The sequence below is a fragment of the Falco naumanni genome, chromosome W (genome assembly GCF_017639655.2).
Source record: "Falco naumanni isolate bFalNau1 chromosome W, bFalNau1.pat, whole genome shotgun sequence".
In the NCBI taxonomy this organism is placed as follows: Eukaryota; Metazoa; Chordata; class Aves; order Falconiformes; family Falconidae; genus Falco; species Falco naumanni.
Window position 1 is genome coordinate 8473157 of NC_054079.1, and position 15183 is coordinate 8488339.

The 15183-nt window shown below is 39.7% G+C and overlaps 1 protein-coding gene and 1 pseudogene across 3 annotated transcripts in view; one reads left to right on the plus strand and one right to left on the minus strand.

Annotated features, from left to right (window-relative positions):
- LOC121080563 (secretory carrier-associated membrane protein 1-like) overlaps positions 1 to 1715 on the plus strand; it is a 56690-nt gene extending 54975 nt beyond the window's left edge. For all 3 annotated transcript variants that reach the window (XM_040578655.1, XM_040578657.1, XM_040578656.1), the window contains one exon: positions 732 to 1715. In XM_040578655.1, coding sequence (XP_040434589.1) covers positions 732 to 890 — 159 coding nt within the window. In that variant the 3' untranslated portion in view covers positions 891 to 1715. The remainder of the gene's footprint in view (positions 1 to 731) is intronic.
- Positions 1716 to 5549: 3834 nt separating this feature from the next.
- Positions 5550 to 7674, minus strand: LOC121080645 (annotated as a pseudogene).
- Between the last annotated feature and the right edge of the window lie 7509 nt (positions 7675 to 15183).

Genomic DNA, 15183 nt, shown 5'->3' on the forward strand with positions numbered 1-15183 from the left:
ACTCAGGTACTTGGAAGTTACTCAGGATTTGGTTTTTTTGTTGTACTAGAGATTATAAGTCATATTGTTTAATCCCTTTGCTTATTATGCAGAGCAACTGGTCATCACACTAGTGGATATTTATCTGCATTATTGGGACATTTTATACTTTTTAATGTTCACTCATAGCTTAGCTTAATAGGTTCTTATAACCATGTCAATCAGAGAAATTAAGATGTTTCTAAAAAATTGATGTCGAAAAAAGTTCAGCATGTTATTGACACAGTAGATTAAAAAGTACTTTTTTTGGTTTTGTTTCCTGCTGTTTGTTTTAACATGCACACTTACAAACTCTTTTAATGAGTATACCAAGTTGTATACAAATTGAGAAAGAAGGTGCTTTTACAGGCTATGGGTCCTGTATTATGCTAAGGATGCAGTCTCTTTGTGTATTTAAATATGTTATTTCAGAGAGTAGATACCACATACATTTTAGTGAAGACTTACAAGACCTCCTTAATTTGTAAAAAGTTACAAGTATCCCTACAGTCAAACTGTGCATGCACGGCAGTGCAATCAAAAGTTGTAGGATTTGGGGGGGGAAAAAGTCTATTTACTCATTTCCAGATCCTCCCAAACATATGAGCAAACCAGATTTCTCCACCACACAGCTCTGCTTCGTGTTTGAGACTGAGATTACCAAGAAATGGAAGGCTCGGCACACTTTTTTCACTGCTTTTCTATCTCCCTAGGTGCATGGTCTCTACCGCACAACTGGTGCTAGTTTTGAGAAAGCACAGCAGGAGTTTGCAACAGGAGTGATGTCCAACAAAACTGTACAAACTACTGCATCCAACACCACATCAACAGCAGCAACCATTGCAGCTCAGAATGTGTTCAAGAGTAACTGAATGTAGAGAAATATGAAAAGTCATGATGGTTCTCTTCGATTGTACTTTATTTTCCAGTCACTTATATTCTCTAAAAACATAGATCAAAATACACACAGCATGTTTGTCTTTTCTGCAGCTGTGCATGGGTAAAATGGGAACCGTTTGTTTTATTTTATTATAAATTTATTTATATTAAAAAGATAACCATTCTTTGCCCGTCTTGAAAATGTTGCATTTCAGAATATAAAGCCTTTCATATTTTATGGAGGATAAATAATTTCAACAATTGGCCTAAGGATGAATTATCATGTATAACAATCAAATAAATATATTAAGAATTTGGGGGTTTCTTTAGTGGTTCACTGGTATTTTTTTTAACTTCAGGAAAGCACTTTGGATCAATTTTTTTTTCTTTGTAAGAACTGTTTTCCCTATTTCTACTATAAGAAGTGGAATAGACTGAGAGATATAGAAAGTTAGATCTGGCTATTGCTTTTGCAATTTCAGCAGCTGCTGGAGAACAAATACAAGTAGTTATTATAAATTATTTTCTTGGGTTTTTTTAAGATAAGGCTTTTGATATAAACCTGTAAGTTTGCATGAATACTGTTATCTGATCTTTTTTAAATAATGTTTTGGTCCAGGATTTACCTGCACCACTTTATAATTATAGTGTTTATTTGTATCTATTTCCATGGAGTATTCTTTACCTGTGAGAAATTACTATGGTGCAGAAACATTCCTTGTAACAGAATGTGTAATACAGTGTACAGTTTAAGGATGTTAATTGATGGTTTCAATCACAGAAATAAATTATTATATACTTGCTATTTTTAATTTCAATATTCATGTGTTGTGGTAATAATTTTGCTGGAAAAGAAACAACCCTTTGGAACACTAGTTTCATGCCCCCCTTCCCTCTTACATGCAGTGGTATTTTTGTTGTGTTTGGGATTTTTTAAATATTTTTTTAGTGTAGATTTGTTTAACAGTGGTACTAAATCTCTAGCCTTGTCAGCCACTGTGTTTACTTGTCCAAAAATCTAAATATACAGTATTTAATTTTCTACCAGGAATATTGTCTAAAATCAAGCTTTTTAAGCAATGACGCTTAACAGATAGATGATTTCATTTTAACGTTATTCAGCCATCTCTGATTTGAACTGGGGAAAAAAGCTTTTAAACTTTTTTGAATTAGAAAAGTGAGAAATCTTCATCTTTCACAAAGTTAAATTTTAACTTATTGAACTGAAGGCCTAAGAGGTTAAATTGGTGTTGTGGAACTGAACAATCCATAATGGTATATGCCATCAAAATATCCTAAAATTTAACCAGGTCTTACTATAAAGTGATGTTTCTCTTCTTTGAATGTTATTTGATATTCTTGGATTGCCTCATGAGTCTTCTGCACAATACTTAGGGTTTTTTTTAAAACTATTTTAGAAAATTAAAACAGAAAGGGATCACATCCCACAACCGGTATAAGTATACACTGTAGCTGAAATGAATTCAGCTCTTAAGGTGAATTACCTTTAGTAAGACTGAGCATAAAACTCTGAGGCCCCTCCATATTCTGAATGTGGACAGACTTTCATAATTAATTCTTTTTCACTACAGTCTATTCTTAATAACATAAGAGCATTACAAAAAAAATAAAACCCTTAGCTTAATCCCTGAATCAGTATTGTACTGTTAGCATGAAGTCCCTATTAGTGTCCTTTCTTTTACCAATTTCTTTAAATCTAACTTGAATTTGGATAAATGTAGTAGTTTCATCTATGCTGAAGTTTGTATTAATAAATATACTTTCTTCTAAATATTCTTTGCATCATGAAGTTAAAAGTAATTTAAATATTCTCTGTAATAGGGGGTCTAAAATTCTATACTAGTGGACATGCTATCATTTAACTTAAATTTGTGTGGAATGTTATTAAAAGCTTTCCAGACAAAAGTCACCATTTTCTGTTAAGATCAGGCATCACACTTCTACCAGGTGTATATCAAGATTGTTCTTTTCATAATTTTTTTCATTAACTTGAGAGTTGTATCTAGGCACTCTTCTATGGATTACTTTTAAATCTAAATTTAAGCAATTCTCTTGGATATCTCTTGGATATGAATCCTAGGGACATCATTCTTGCAATTTAATTTAAGTTTTAAGATTGCATAATAACATACATTACCATAATATATACTGGAAAAAATATCAGGAATAAAACTTGAATTTGGCAAGTAGATTTCTTTTTTTTCCCCCAAAATGATTAACTGCTCTTTGAGAAAACGTTTTTAATGTTCTGTGTATAGGGACTGTTGATTTGTAATGACATGGGTTGAATGTACACATTTAAACCTCCTAAATGAAACTGAAGATTCAGTTATACATGAATTGTTAAAATCAGAAACCTCTGATACTTTGCAGCCCAAAAGGGAGGGAGAAGTTTGAGTTTAGCTTTGACAACAGAAGGTTAATGATATTTGTTAAAATATTTTGTACCCGACTAAAACTAGATTTTGCAGTCTTATTTATCAGAGTATGGCATGCACTTAAGCTTTAATTTTTTAGTATTGTGGCAAATTGAGTACATAGTATGAAGTTTAAACACTGGAATGTCTGTAGTCATTGATCTGTAATGTAGGATATGTTTTTATTTATCTGGGGGATGTTTGTATATTTTGTAAATTGCTAACAATGCTCTGCCATCCTGGTGAATGTCATGGTTCCCTACAAATGCACTTCTTCTGTCCCTCTGTTTCATGTCTGAGTAAATCAGAAGTTTTGTGTATTTATTGTATTAACACAGTGTCATAGAATTAAAAAAAAACTTTTTTCCTGGATGTTTGCTCTGTACAGTTTTGAAGAATATAGGGATTTTTCTTTAAAAGGTCAGGGTAACACATGGCGGCTTGATCTATGTAAAAGTCTGTCCTGGTTTCAGCTGAGATAGAGTTAATTTTCTTTTTAGTAGCTAATACAGTGCTGTGTTTTGGATTTGGTGTGAGAACAATGTTTATAGGACACTGATGGTTTTAGTTGTTGCTGAGTGATGTTTATACTAAATCAAGGGCTTTTCGGTTTCTTGGGCCCTGCCAGCCAGAGGGCTGGAGAGGCACAGGAAACTGGGAGGGGACACAGCCAGGACAGGTGACCCAAACTAGCCAAAGGGATATTCCATACCATATGACGTCATGCTGAGTATATAAACTGGGGGAAGAAGAAGGAAGGGGGGACATCTGGCATTATGGCATTTGTGGTCCCGAGCAACCATTATGCGTGATGGAGCCCTGCTTTCCTGGGGATGGCTGAACACCTGCCTGCCCATTGGAAGTGGTGAATGAATTCCTTGGTTTGCTTTGCTTGTGTGTGCAGCTTTTGTTTTACCTATTAAATTATTCTTATCTCAACCCTCAAGTTTTGCATTCCTTTCCAATTCTTCTCCCCATTCCTCTGGGTGAGGGGAAGTGAGTGAGCAGCTGCGTGGTACTTGGTTACCATCTGGGGTTAAACCACAACAAAGTCTCATTTGTTTTTTTTAATTCTGTATATAAATGCTGTAATTCTGCTGAAATGGGGAAACAAAATCTTCGCTATCAAAATAATACATCAGGGTAACGAAAATTAGTCTACTCAACTGTAATGAAGAAAATTCTTAAACATTTGCAGACCACTTTCTTGTGCTGTATACTTAAGAGGGTTAAAATCTCAACATGTTTTGTCATTACTGAATGAAATTCTACAGGTATTAAGTGAGTCCTAAAACATTATTGCATGTAAAATGAAGTTGCTGAAAACAGCATTGCTTTGGTACTATTTATTTTCCTAATTTCTCTCTGTGAATTGACACTTCTGTATCACTGCTGTGTCTTCCATTTTATTTTAGGCACTATCACAGTCTGTTGATTTTTTTTTTCCATATCAACTGTAACACCTGCTCTCTAGTACTGAATTTATTACCAAGTTTTCTTTGAAGGGCAAAATGAGTTCATCTAGACCATTGTGACGTGATTACGTATGCAGATACACAATACAGAGAACAGTGCTCCAAGGTATAATTGGGATTATTTTGGGAGATAGCAGATGTGAGTTTTTGGAGACACCTGCGCATGCATGCATCATTTAGTAGTGAAATTCTTCATTGACTCGATCTGTTTCTTTGTAATACACAAATCTAGGGTGGCAGTGGCAGCAGACTAAACAGTTTTTGAACTTTCTTGTAAATGGTAAGCACGGTTGTGCAGCATGATACAGTCATGTTTTATGATTAAAATTATTGCACAATTTAAGTGTTGTTGTGGGGAGATAATTCCCCTGATTTGCACAGGCTAGTTATAAGCACTAAGTTGGGAAAACAAGCACACAGAGAGAAGACAGCACAGGGAAGAAAAATGCTCACATTTTAATTGAAATTTACATTAAAAATAACATATTAGGTATATCATTCATGCTAACAAATGTACATAGTGGTGACTTATGAGCAGAATAACAGTAGCACAATTAAACCATGGTTCAAAATCTACTCTAGCTGGATTGCCACAGCCTCTCTTCCTATACGAGGCAGCTGTGGTGTATACATCGCTGCCATGCTCTGCTTTCATTGGGCTCTGTCGATTCCTTGTAGGTACCAGTGCCTGCTGCTTTCAAGGAAGATGAACTCTTCTCCATTTACCACTAGGATCTGAGATACTCTGATGTGGAATAACAATGCAAAATGGAAATTATTTGGATGGGAAAAAAACAAACCTCAGAATCCAGAGAACTTTATTGAGGAAAATAGATACAAAGGTGTTGTGAATAACCCAGAAATAGCTCAATAGGAATGCTTTTTGCAGTGCCACATTATAAATAAAGCACATTAAGAAAATTTGCTGAGCCTTTTCAGCTTTTAGATTGTATATTGCCAGAGATGCATACAGCATCACATTTTAATTGCCTGTATTATATGGATCTGACTATTTCATATCAGTCTAGAAGAGGTTTTTGTTTAAATTTTTAAGCTGCTGTTACTACTGTTGTATTCGTCTTCAAAATCAGTGATTTTCTTGCATTAGTCTATGCTTGGTTTGTCCATATCATCAAAACTCCAGCCACTTCTTCCCTAGGAAGTCACTTTTCAAATATCATGTTTGAAACCAAACCCATAAAAAATAAACAAAAAAAACCCAAACCAAAACCCATTCCTGTTATTGCACATCTCACACAAGTTTATATATTAAAAAATATATTAAAAAATGCTACATTTTTTTAAAAAAAATGTCTATGGCACTTTACAGAATATAAGTTTAAAAAGTCAATCAAAGCACAAATGTTTGAAGAATTCTTCAATACCACTAAATCAGTTAAATTGAACTAACTTTTTCTTTTTCCCCAAAACATTGTTGAAAGCTACTGCTGAGGTGAAATTCAGGAACAAGTTTAAACAGCTGTCAAATTTAATGAGTGCACCCTACACCTGAGTCTGCAATATATACCATTTTATTACTTGTTAGAAAAACAAAACCCTGAGAAAAATAAATTCTGACTTTTTTCCCCTGTATTTTTTCTTAGCCTGTCTTCTATCTGTGCTTTGTGATGAACATGGATATTCTTGCAAGTTAGTTGATTATGCTGTTGCAGAGCAAGTTGATAGTATACCAACAAGCAGTAAAGCTGGATCTTCTTGGTTACAAATGCAAACAAAAGCAAAACATGCCACTGAAAATACTTCCTTTGTACTTAAAACTCCCACTAATAAATTTTTCTAAGAGTTCTGTAGATCACAGCAGAGATCAGTTAGTAATGTATATGAAGGTTGGTCATTGTTTACTTCTAAGCCAAAGCACAGCTGAACTAGTGCCCCAGCCTCGGTAGCACACACTCCAGTAGGGGGCTCAGGTGGAACATCAGAAGGATGGTTTGAATCACCTTGCAGCTGTGCTGGACAAGTCAAGTGCATGCTCTTCAAGTGGTATGTTTGTGTGTTATAGGAAAAAAAAGCCCACAAACAAACAAGAAAAACACAGGTGTGGATAGGACATGCTGGCTGTGATTTTTTGTCCTCAGACACTGCTTTATGCTAGTAATTTTGATTTTTAAAAATCTTGCTTTGTGCAGGCAGTTGGCATAAACGGTTCCAGTCCATCATAACTTTGGGGTTTTTAATTGAATCTTTAAAAGGTAATTATCCATGTTAAACTAGAATATGGTGGAAGTGGGCTACAAAAGCAGGTGAATACAAGGAGAGGCTAGATTTAAACAATCTCTCTTTAATATCAGCAGAAGTTGACCTTGGGTTTTGCACAGTGGCTCAGTGATCACCTCCATATCCATCCAAAATGTGGCTTGAATGCACACTGGGCACAGATGTGCAAAAGCTGGGAGCTGGGTCTGGTTTGCACCATTGCTTGGATGGGCCCAGACAGTGTCTCTGCTGTACAGCAGGCACTGAAGAGGTGCTCAAAGACTGCAACTGCTGGTGTTCACCCATGATCAAGGCTAGCCCTGGGCTTGTGGTCATGACTGCTGAGCAACTCTTGTATTGTGAATGACTTAAGCAATGTATTCAAATTAGCTGTCTACCTGTACAGTAACAACAACTTTTTAATGTAGAGGGATTTTTAAAGGACGGAGGACATATGTTACCATTGTCCGGGTTGGACAACCCAGGCCTGTTAGTTGAAACTGCAGAGCAGCTTTAAATTGTCCGTGGAACAAGCAGTGTGAGAAAGCAAGCAAGCTATGCACAAACAAGAAGCCAGGTGCAGAGCAGGCCCTGGGAACCTCAGAATCAGCGGCACACACTGATCAGGCGCCTGCAGCATGCTCACCAATCAGCGACACGGACGCCCATGTGGCCAGAGACTCTTATCCAATCACCTGTGTGTAAAGTCGTGAGAGCGGTCGGTTTAAGTTATAAATATGACCTGTTTGTTTAATAAAGTGAGCACGGCATGTAGCTATATTGGTGTGATTGTCATGACTTGGCCGATTCTACAAGGGGGACCCTCTTTGTCTGGCGCCCGAACAGGGACCCATTTAGTCACTTAAATGCGGTTCACTTAAATGCGGTTTAGCTTAAATGCTGTTCACTTAAATGCAGCAGTCTCCGTGCATCGGACCCGAAGGGAAGTTGTCCGATTAGGGAGCTGGAGGTCGGAGACGGGCGGAACCTGGAAGGCGAAAAGCGGAGTCCAGAGTTCGGTGTAGAGCTGCAGATCGCACCCCCGCCGGTGGTAAGACCGCGACGAGTAAAGCGCAGCAGGGCTCCCCGCTGAATTCCTCTCGGGGGGGAGTGGGGGGGTGGGCACTAAGAAAGACCGCGACGGGTGTGGCAGGGCTTCCCTGTTGATATCCTTTCTGTGAGAGAGGGGAGCTCTGAGGAACACCACGATGGAATTAGACGCGGCAATTAAACTGTTAATTAGCATCCTCTTTAAGAGAGGGGAGAGTATTAAAGAAACAGAAGAGGAGACACTAGTTCGCTGGGCACGAAAAAAGAATAAGACCCCTGACCCCGCATTATTATTTAGTATTACAGAATGGAGAGAAGTGGGGAATTGCCTCTGGGATACTACGATCGAGGAAGGTAAAGAAGGAAAAGAAGCTAAGGCGTTAGGAGCTACGTGTCGGTCGATAGTTAACAACCTGGAAACTATGAAGGCGGGAAAAAAAGTAGCGGCAGCAGCCATAGAAGAGTTGGGGGAAGATGTGGTAGAAAAGCCAATAGAGCAGAAGGGTGATTCACCTAAGCCTTCTCTCTTGGCTACATTTTTTGGAGTTGGGCATATTCGTCCTATGAAGAGTATGTCCGCCCCTGCCTGTTCAACAGTGCCGGAGCTTTTAGATAAGACAGCGGACAAACCGGAAGTTACTCCTCGGGAGCTTGCGGTAACTGAGCCGAAACCGGAAGAGGCGGCTGAGCCTCCCCGGGAAGGCAGAGCAGCAAGTCATGCTGCACCAATCGGAGCTGTGGGTGGAGGAAGACCAAAACTGAAGGTGGCTACAGCTCATAGGTCAAATCAGGGAGGGCAAAAGCGCTGTCTGATGTCATATCCTCCTCTTCCTGAAACATCATCCGAAGACTCTGAGGAGGAAGGAGGGGAGAATCTTTGTGATAACAATACAGAGAAATCCTTACAGGCGGTAATAGATAAATTAAGAAACCTGGAAAAGCGAGTTGAAATGAACCTGCCTACTACTTCAATACCTGTAGTTCCTCCAGTTAGCCCAACTACCCCTCCGATGCTGAACTCGAGAAAAGATCCAATTCTACAGTGTTGGTCCGGTGTTGTTTGTGATGCTATTTTGGAGGGTGACTGGCAGGTGACTAGCTCATTAGCTTGTCCAATAGTGATTAATAACCTTGGTGCACAATGGGAGCCTCATGATTGGAAAATATTGCAACAAGCAAAACAACTGCTCATGGCCTGCATTCAGAGGCTGCGCGACAGATCATACAGTTTATTTTCACAGCAGACTTTCTCTCACCTGCTGATTGTGCTGGACTTGCTTCTCTGTTATTGACTCCTCAATATTTAATGTTTGAGAGGGAGTGGAAGAGACTAGGCGTAGAGGAAGCAAATAGACATCAAGATCCAGATATAGGAGATCTGCTTGATGGTATATGGGCAGATATGTTAACTGGGCAAGGATCTTATTCTACTACGCAGGTTCAGTTACAGTATCCTGTACAAATGCATCAACTTGTTCAAACTTTAGCACATCGAGCCCTTTTGTCTGTGCCAGACAAGAAGAAACCTGCTTCCTATACCACTGTTTGTCAGGGGACAACGGAGCCCTATGGACAATTTGTAGACCGTTTGCCTGCAACATTAAAGGACAATTCTGATTTACCTTTGGACCTGCAGGAACATTTGTTCTGCACCCTTGCCTTTGAAGGGGCTAACCCAAGATCAAGGGCAATCTTAGCAACACTATCCCAAGGAAGTCCCGTAGATGAAATGTTGATTAGAGCTACTCGAGCCAAACAAAATAATCAAGCTGCTGCCTTTACTGCTGCATTGAGGGAGCAAGGGCATATAATCGCAGCAGCCTTAACAAATCATATAGGTGAACATCGAAAGGGGAACAATGGTAAATCAGGATTTGGTATTTGTTATCGATGTGGTGAATCTGGACACATGAGGCGTACTTGTTCAAAGACTGTTTGGTGTCACAAATGTAACTTAGATATACATGCTACTGCTGTAAATAGATATCACAGGTCAGGAAACATGCAGCGCGTCGGGTCTATGCATGAAGACACAAGTACAGGACCCAACAACACAGATGAGAAATGTGGTTTCTTATACCAATGCATCCCACCCACCCGGGGGAGCCTCTGGGTGGACATGGCAACCACAGTAGAAGTAACTTTGAATAATAAAGAAGTGACTTTAATTCCAACTGAAGTGAAAGGACCTTTGTCTAACGTGAATTCTCCAGTTGGAGGACTTTTATTGGGGAGATGTTCAACAGGAAGGCAAGGAGTAATTGTTTTACCTGGAGTAATTGATGCAGATTTTACGGGACACGTACAAGTTATGGCCTATGCATTACAACCACCTGTTACTCTTCCAAAAGGAAGTAAAATTGCTCAAATACTTCCCTATGAAAGCCTTGTTGCACATCGACAATCTTATGAACAACTCAGACAACAAGGCCAGACATCTAAGATAAGAGGAGAAGACGGTTTTGGATCTACTGGACCTGAGGTGTTTATCACATTAGATCTTAATCAAAGACCATATCAGAAGATTCAATTGAAGAAAGGCAGTCAGCAAATTAGTCTGGAACCTCTATTAGACTCCGGGGCAGGTGTCACCATCATTAATCAATATCTATGGCCCCAGACTTCGGAACAGCAAGCTCCAGTCACCCAAGTGGTAGGAGTAGGAGGTGCAAAAGTCCCAAAACAGCGTAAAGACTTGATTACATTGCAGTTTGAAGACGGCCAGGCTATTGTAATTCAGCCATACGTAATGCAACTCCCACCCACATTATCTGGGTTGATAGGACGGAATGTTTTGTCACAATTGGGACTAGTTATGACAACTGATCAGCATTTTGCACCACGGCCACTGATCGACAGCCACCCATTCTGAAGATTACATGGTTTACAGAAAAGCCAATTTGGGTAGACCAGTGGCCGATAACAGAAGAACGGCTGCACACTGATGAGGAATTGGTGCAGGAACAACTGAAAATAGGTCATATTCGACCTTCTGCAAGTCCTTGGAATACTCCTATTTTTGTGATACAAAAGAAAACTGGGAAATGGCAAGTTTTACATGATTTACGGAAGGTTAATGATCAGATGTTAGCGATGGGAGTGTTGCAACCTGGTCTTCCAACTCCTATGATGATCCCTCAGATTTGGCAAAATTGTTGTGATAGACTTGAAAGACTGTTTCTTTAAGATTCCCTTACACCCTGTTGACATGCAAAGAGCCTCACTAATGATGATTTGCTATCGTTCCGATCCTGGTTGCATGGCACCGAAACCAACAGTCCTCGAACCTGTCACCAGAACAGCGGGCTGCCCTAGAAGTTGTGTCCCGCAAGATTCAGACTGGTTGGTGTGGTCGCCAAATGGCAAAACATCCGTTATCCTTTTTGGTTTGTAATGTTGCCACTTCACCTTTTGCCCTTAATTTACAATGGCAAAAGAAAAAGGGGGAGAATACGGTGATCATTTAACAGTGGTTATTTTTGCCATTGCAACCCAGACATCGTATTTTAAGTTGTCCTGAAGCAAAAGCGGCCTTGGTGAGTAAAGGAAGAGACAGGATTGTTGAAATTGATGGGACTGAACCGGCAGATATCAGTTTTCCAGTCTGTGGTGAGGATTATGAGTGGCTCCTGAGACATTCAACAGCCATACAGGAAGCCTTGATGGGTTATACAGGTGTTGTTCACAACAACCGGCCAAAAGGACCTCTCTGGAAGATGTTAGGACATTACCAGTGGGTTGTGAGACCACTATGCTCAAAAAGACCAGTTGAAGGTCCAACATTGTTTACAGATGCAGGATGAAAGATGAAGAAGGCTGCATGTGTTTGGCAATCCAATAATCAGTGGCAGAAACATGTGATCACCGGTGAACCAGGGGACAACCTTCAAACCTTAGAACTGAAAGCAGTGTGTTGGGCATTGGGAAGCTGGAACAATACACCTGTAAACATAGTATCAGACACATTGTACGTAGTTGGTGTAGTACAGCGCATTGAGGATGCCTTGTTGAGAGAGACAAAGAACCAACATCTTGGTGAAATGATTATACAACTGTGTAGTACTCTTCGACAGAGAAAACATGAATTTTGTATTATGCATATTAGAAGTCATCAGTGGACCATTGGGTTGGGTGAAGGTAATGCTAGAGCTGATGAAGCAGTCATCTGTCTGGCAATAACTCCTCCAACAAAGAAGTTTGAAGAAGCTCGTAACAGCCACGAGATGTTTCATCAGAATGCAAAGTCTTTACATCGACAATATCAAATACCCATAGCAGATGCAAAGGGTATTGTCTGCTCCTGTCCTCCATGTAGTCATCATGGACCTGGTTTAGGGGTGGGCACTAACCCAAAAGGTCTGAAGGCACTTCAGGTTTGGCAAATGGATGTAACACATGTACCTGACTTTGGGAAGCTTAAGTATGTGCATGTCACAATTGACACCTATTCTCATTTTATATGGGCCACTGCACAAACCGGTGAAAAGGCATTACATGTGGAGAGAAACTTAATGTCCTGTTTTGCTGTCATGGGAGTACCTGTAGAAATAAAGACAGACAATGGCACAGCGTATAGTAGCCAACGAGTCGCTAGGTTTATGACAACTTGGGGAATTAAACACATCAAAGGGATTCCTCACTCCCCAACGGGGCAAGCAGTTGTTGAAAGGGCAAACCGTACCCTGAAGGATTATTTTCAGAGACAGAAAGTATCGCAGGACATAGATGTAACTAAACAGTTGGCTAAGGTGTTGTTTACCTTAAACTATCTCTCCCTTATGGAGGATAGAGAAGGACCACCTGTTGTTATACATCACCAAACAGCGCGAGGGAACCAAACAACTACAGTTCCTGGTTTGAATGTTTTGTATGAAAGTATGGCTTCAGGTATATGGGAAGGACCTAGTCCGGTGTTATTTATCGGTAGAGACTATTTTTGTATCTCCACAGATAAAGGACCTATATGGGTCCCTAGCAAGTTTGTGCGACCTGTATGTCAAGATCAGAAGACGGAAGAGAAGACTCAGAGCGAGCAGGCAGAATAAGCTGTCTATGTTGTAAGGGATGTAAACCGTGGGTATTGTGCCAATGTATTCTATGTGGGGTAAAACGGTTCTGTAAGCTAAAGCTTAAATGTGAATGGTGTAGAAAGTGTATGTGTTTGATTAGTAACCGGACATGAAGCAAGAGAAAACATATGACTAGTGTAATACCATGCTGATTGGAGACAGTATACATCATCAGAAACTGTGAAAGCACAGTTTTGTGGGGTGGAATGTAGTCAAAAAAAAAAAAAAGAAAAAAAAAGTGGAAATTGCAGGAGTAAACATGTTTGAGTGGACTTGTTTTACGGTCTTGATTAATTTTTTTACCCATTGACAAAGTATTTTTAACATCTTGCCTAGGACAAACATATGGGTGACATGGGCAAATACCACGGGAGTAACAAGCTTTTGTTTAAGTCTGCAACAGGCAGATAACCCCTTTAGAACTTGTTTAATTGGTATTCCCCTGCAAGAGAATGAAACAAGTTTTGATGTTTTTTGGAATGTTAAAAGAGTGGATCTGACTTCCAATCAGAATGGTACATGCATGAGTCCAAATGGGCAATATGTTTGGCCTTCTATGCGTAATGCAGCGTGGCAGAAGACGGTTATTGAGAATTTAAATTAGCCACATCATTTACCTTTGCAGGAGTTAGACCTATTGGCTAGCAGTGTACCTGTTGAATATGTCAATGTTACTGCAACAGACATGGCATACTGTACCCACATGTCATCACCACTTCAACCCGTGAATGGCACTGGAGTAATTTGGTTTGGTGACCCATGGCAGTTATGGCTAATACATCAAGGTGAACGGGGGTTTTATACAGGGTTTCAAAATCTAACCGGTTCACCTATATGTGGTGAATTGCAAATGGGGGTTTCCATATAGATGCATCAGGGGGTTATCAGTTGCCACCGGGAGTCTTTCTGATATGCGGGGACAGAGCGTGGCCAGGGATTCCTTTGTATCCTGTCGGTGGACCATGTTATTTAGGGCATTTGACTTTGCTCCACATATGAAAATTATTGAAAATGGCTCAAAAATCTGAGATCACGGAGGGCACCTTTAATGAAGCATGAAATGACCGAGTCGATCTACATTCAGTAACATCAAATGTCCTGGCCTCCTTATTTATGCCGGGGGCTATGGCAGCTTTAAATGCTAAGAATATCCGAAGGTTAGCATGCTGGGGAGAGAAACAATTTAATCTTACATCACAGATTTTTGGTTCGTTATTGCTTGATGTAGGTAGTGTTAGGCATGCTACGTTACAAAATAGAGCTGCAATAGATTTTCTGTTATTAGCACATGGACACGGTTGTGAGGATTTTGAAGGGATGTGTTGTATGAACCTTTCCGATCATTCCATATCGATGCACAAGAAGTTGTCACAACTGCAGGGAAGCATGAAGCATATTCTTGCTGATGATAATCCCTTCGATGAATGGTTGAGAGGATTGGGCATAACAGGTTGGTAAAAGACGTTATTGATGGAAGGAATACGCTTTGTTATAATCATTGTTGTAATATTTTTAGTTTTTAACTGTTTATTTTCTTGTTAGAAGAAAGGTTTAACATCTATTGTGAAACAGACATGGGTTGTCCAAAAAGAAAAAGGGGGGATATGTAGAGGGATTTTTAAAGGACCGAAGACATATGTTACCATTGTCCGGGTTGGACAACCCAGGCCTATTAGTTGAAGCTGCAGAGCAACTTTAAACTGTCCTGGGAACAAGCAGGGTGAGAAAGAAAACAAGCTATGCACAAACAAGAAGCCAGGTGCAGAGCAAGTCCTGGGAACCGCAAAATCAACACACTCTCATCGGCACACTCTGATCAGGCACCTGCAGCATGCTCACCAATCAGTGACACGGACGCCCATGTGGCCAGAGACTCTTATCCAATCACCTGTGTGTAAAGTCATGTGAGCGGTCAGTTTAAGTTATAAATATGACCTGTTTGTTTAATAAAGTGAGCATGGCATGTAGCCATATTGGTGTGATTGTCGTTTCTTGGCTGACTCTCCACGGGGATCCACTTCATTTTAATATCTATAA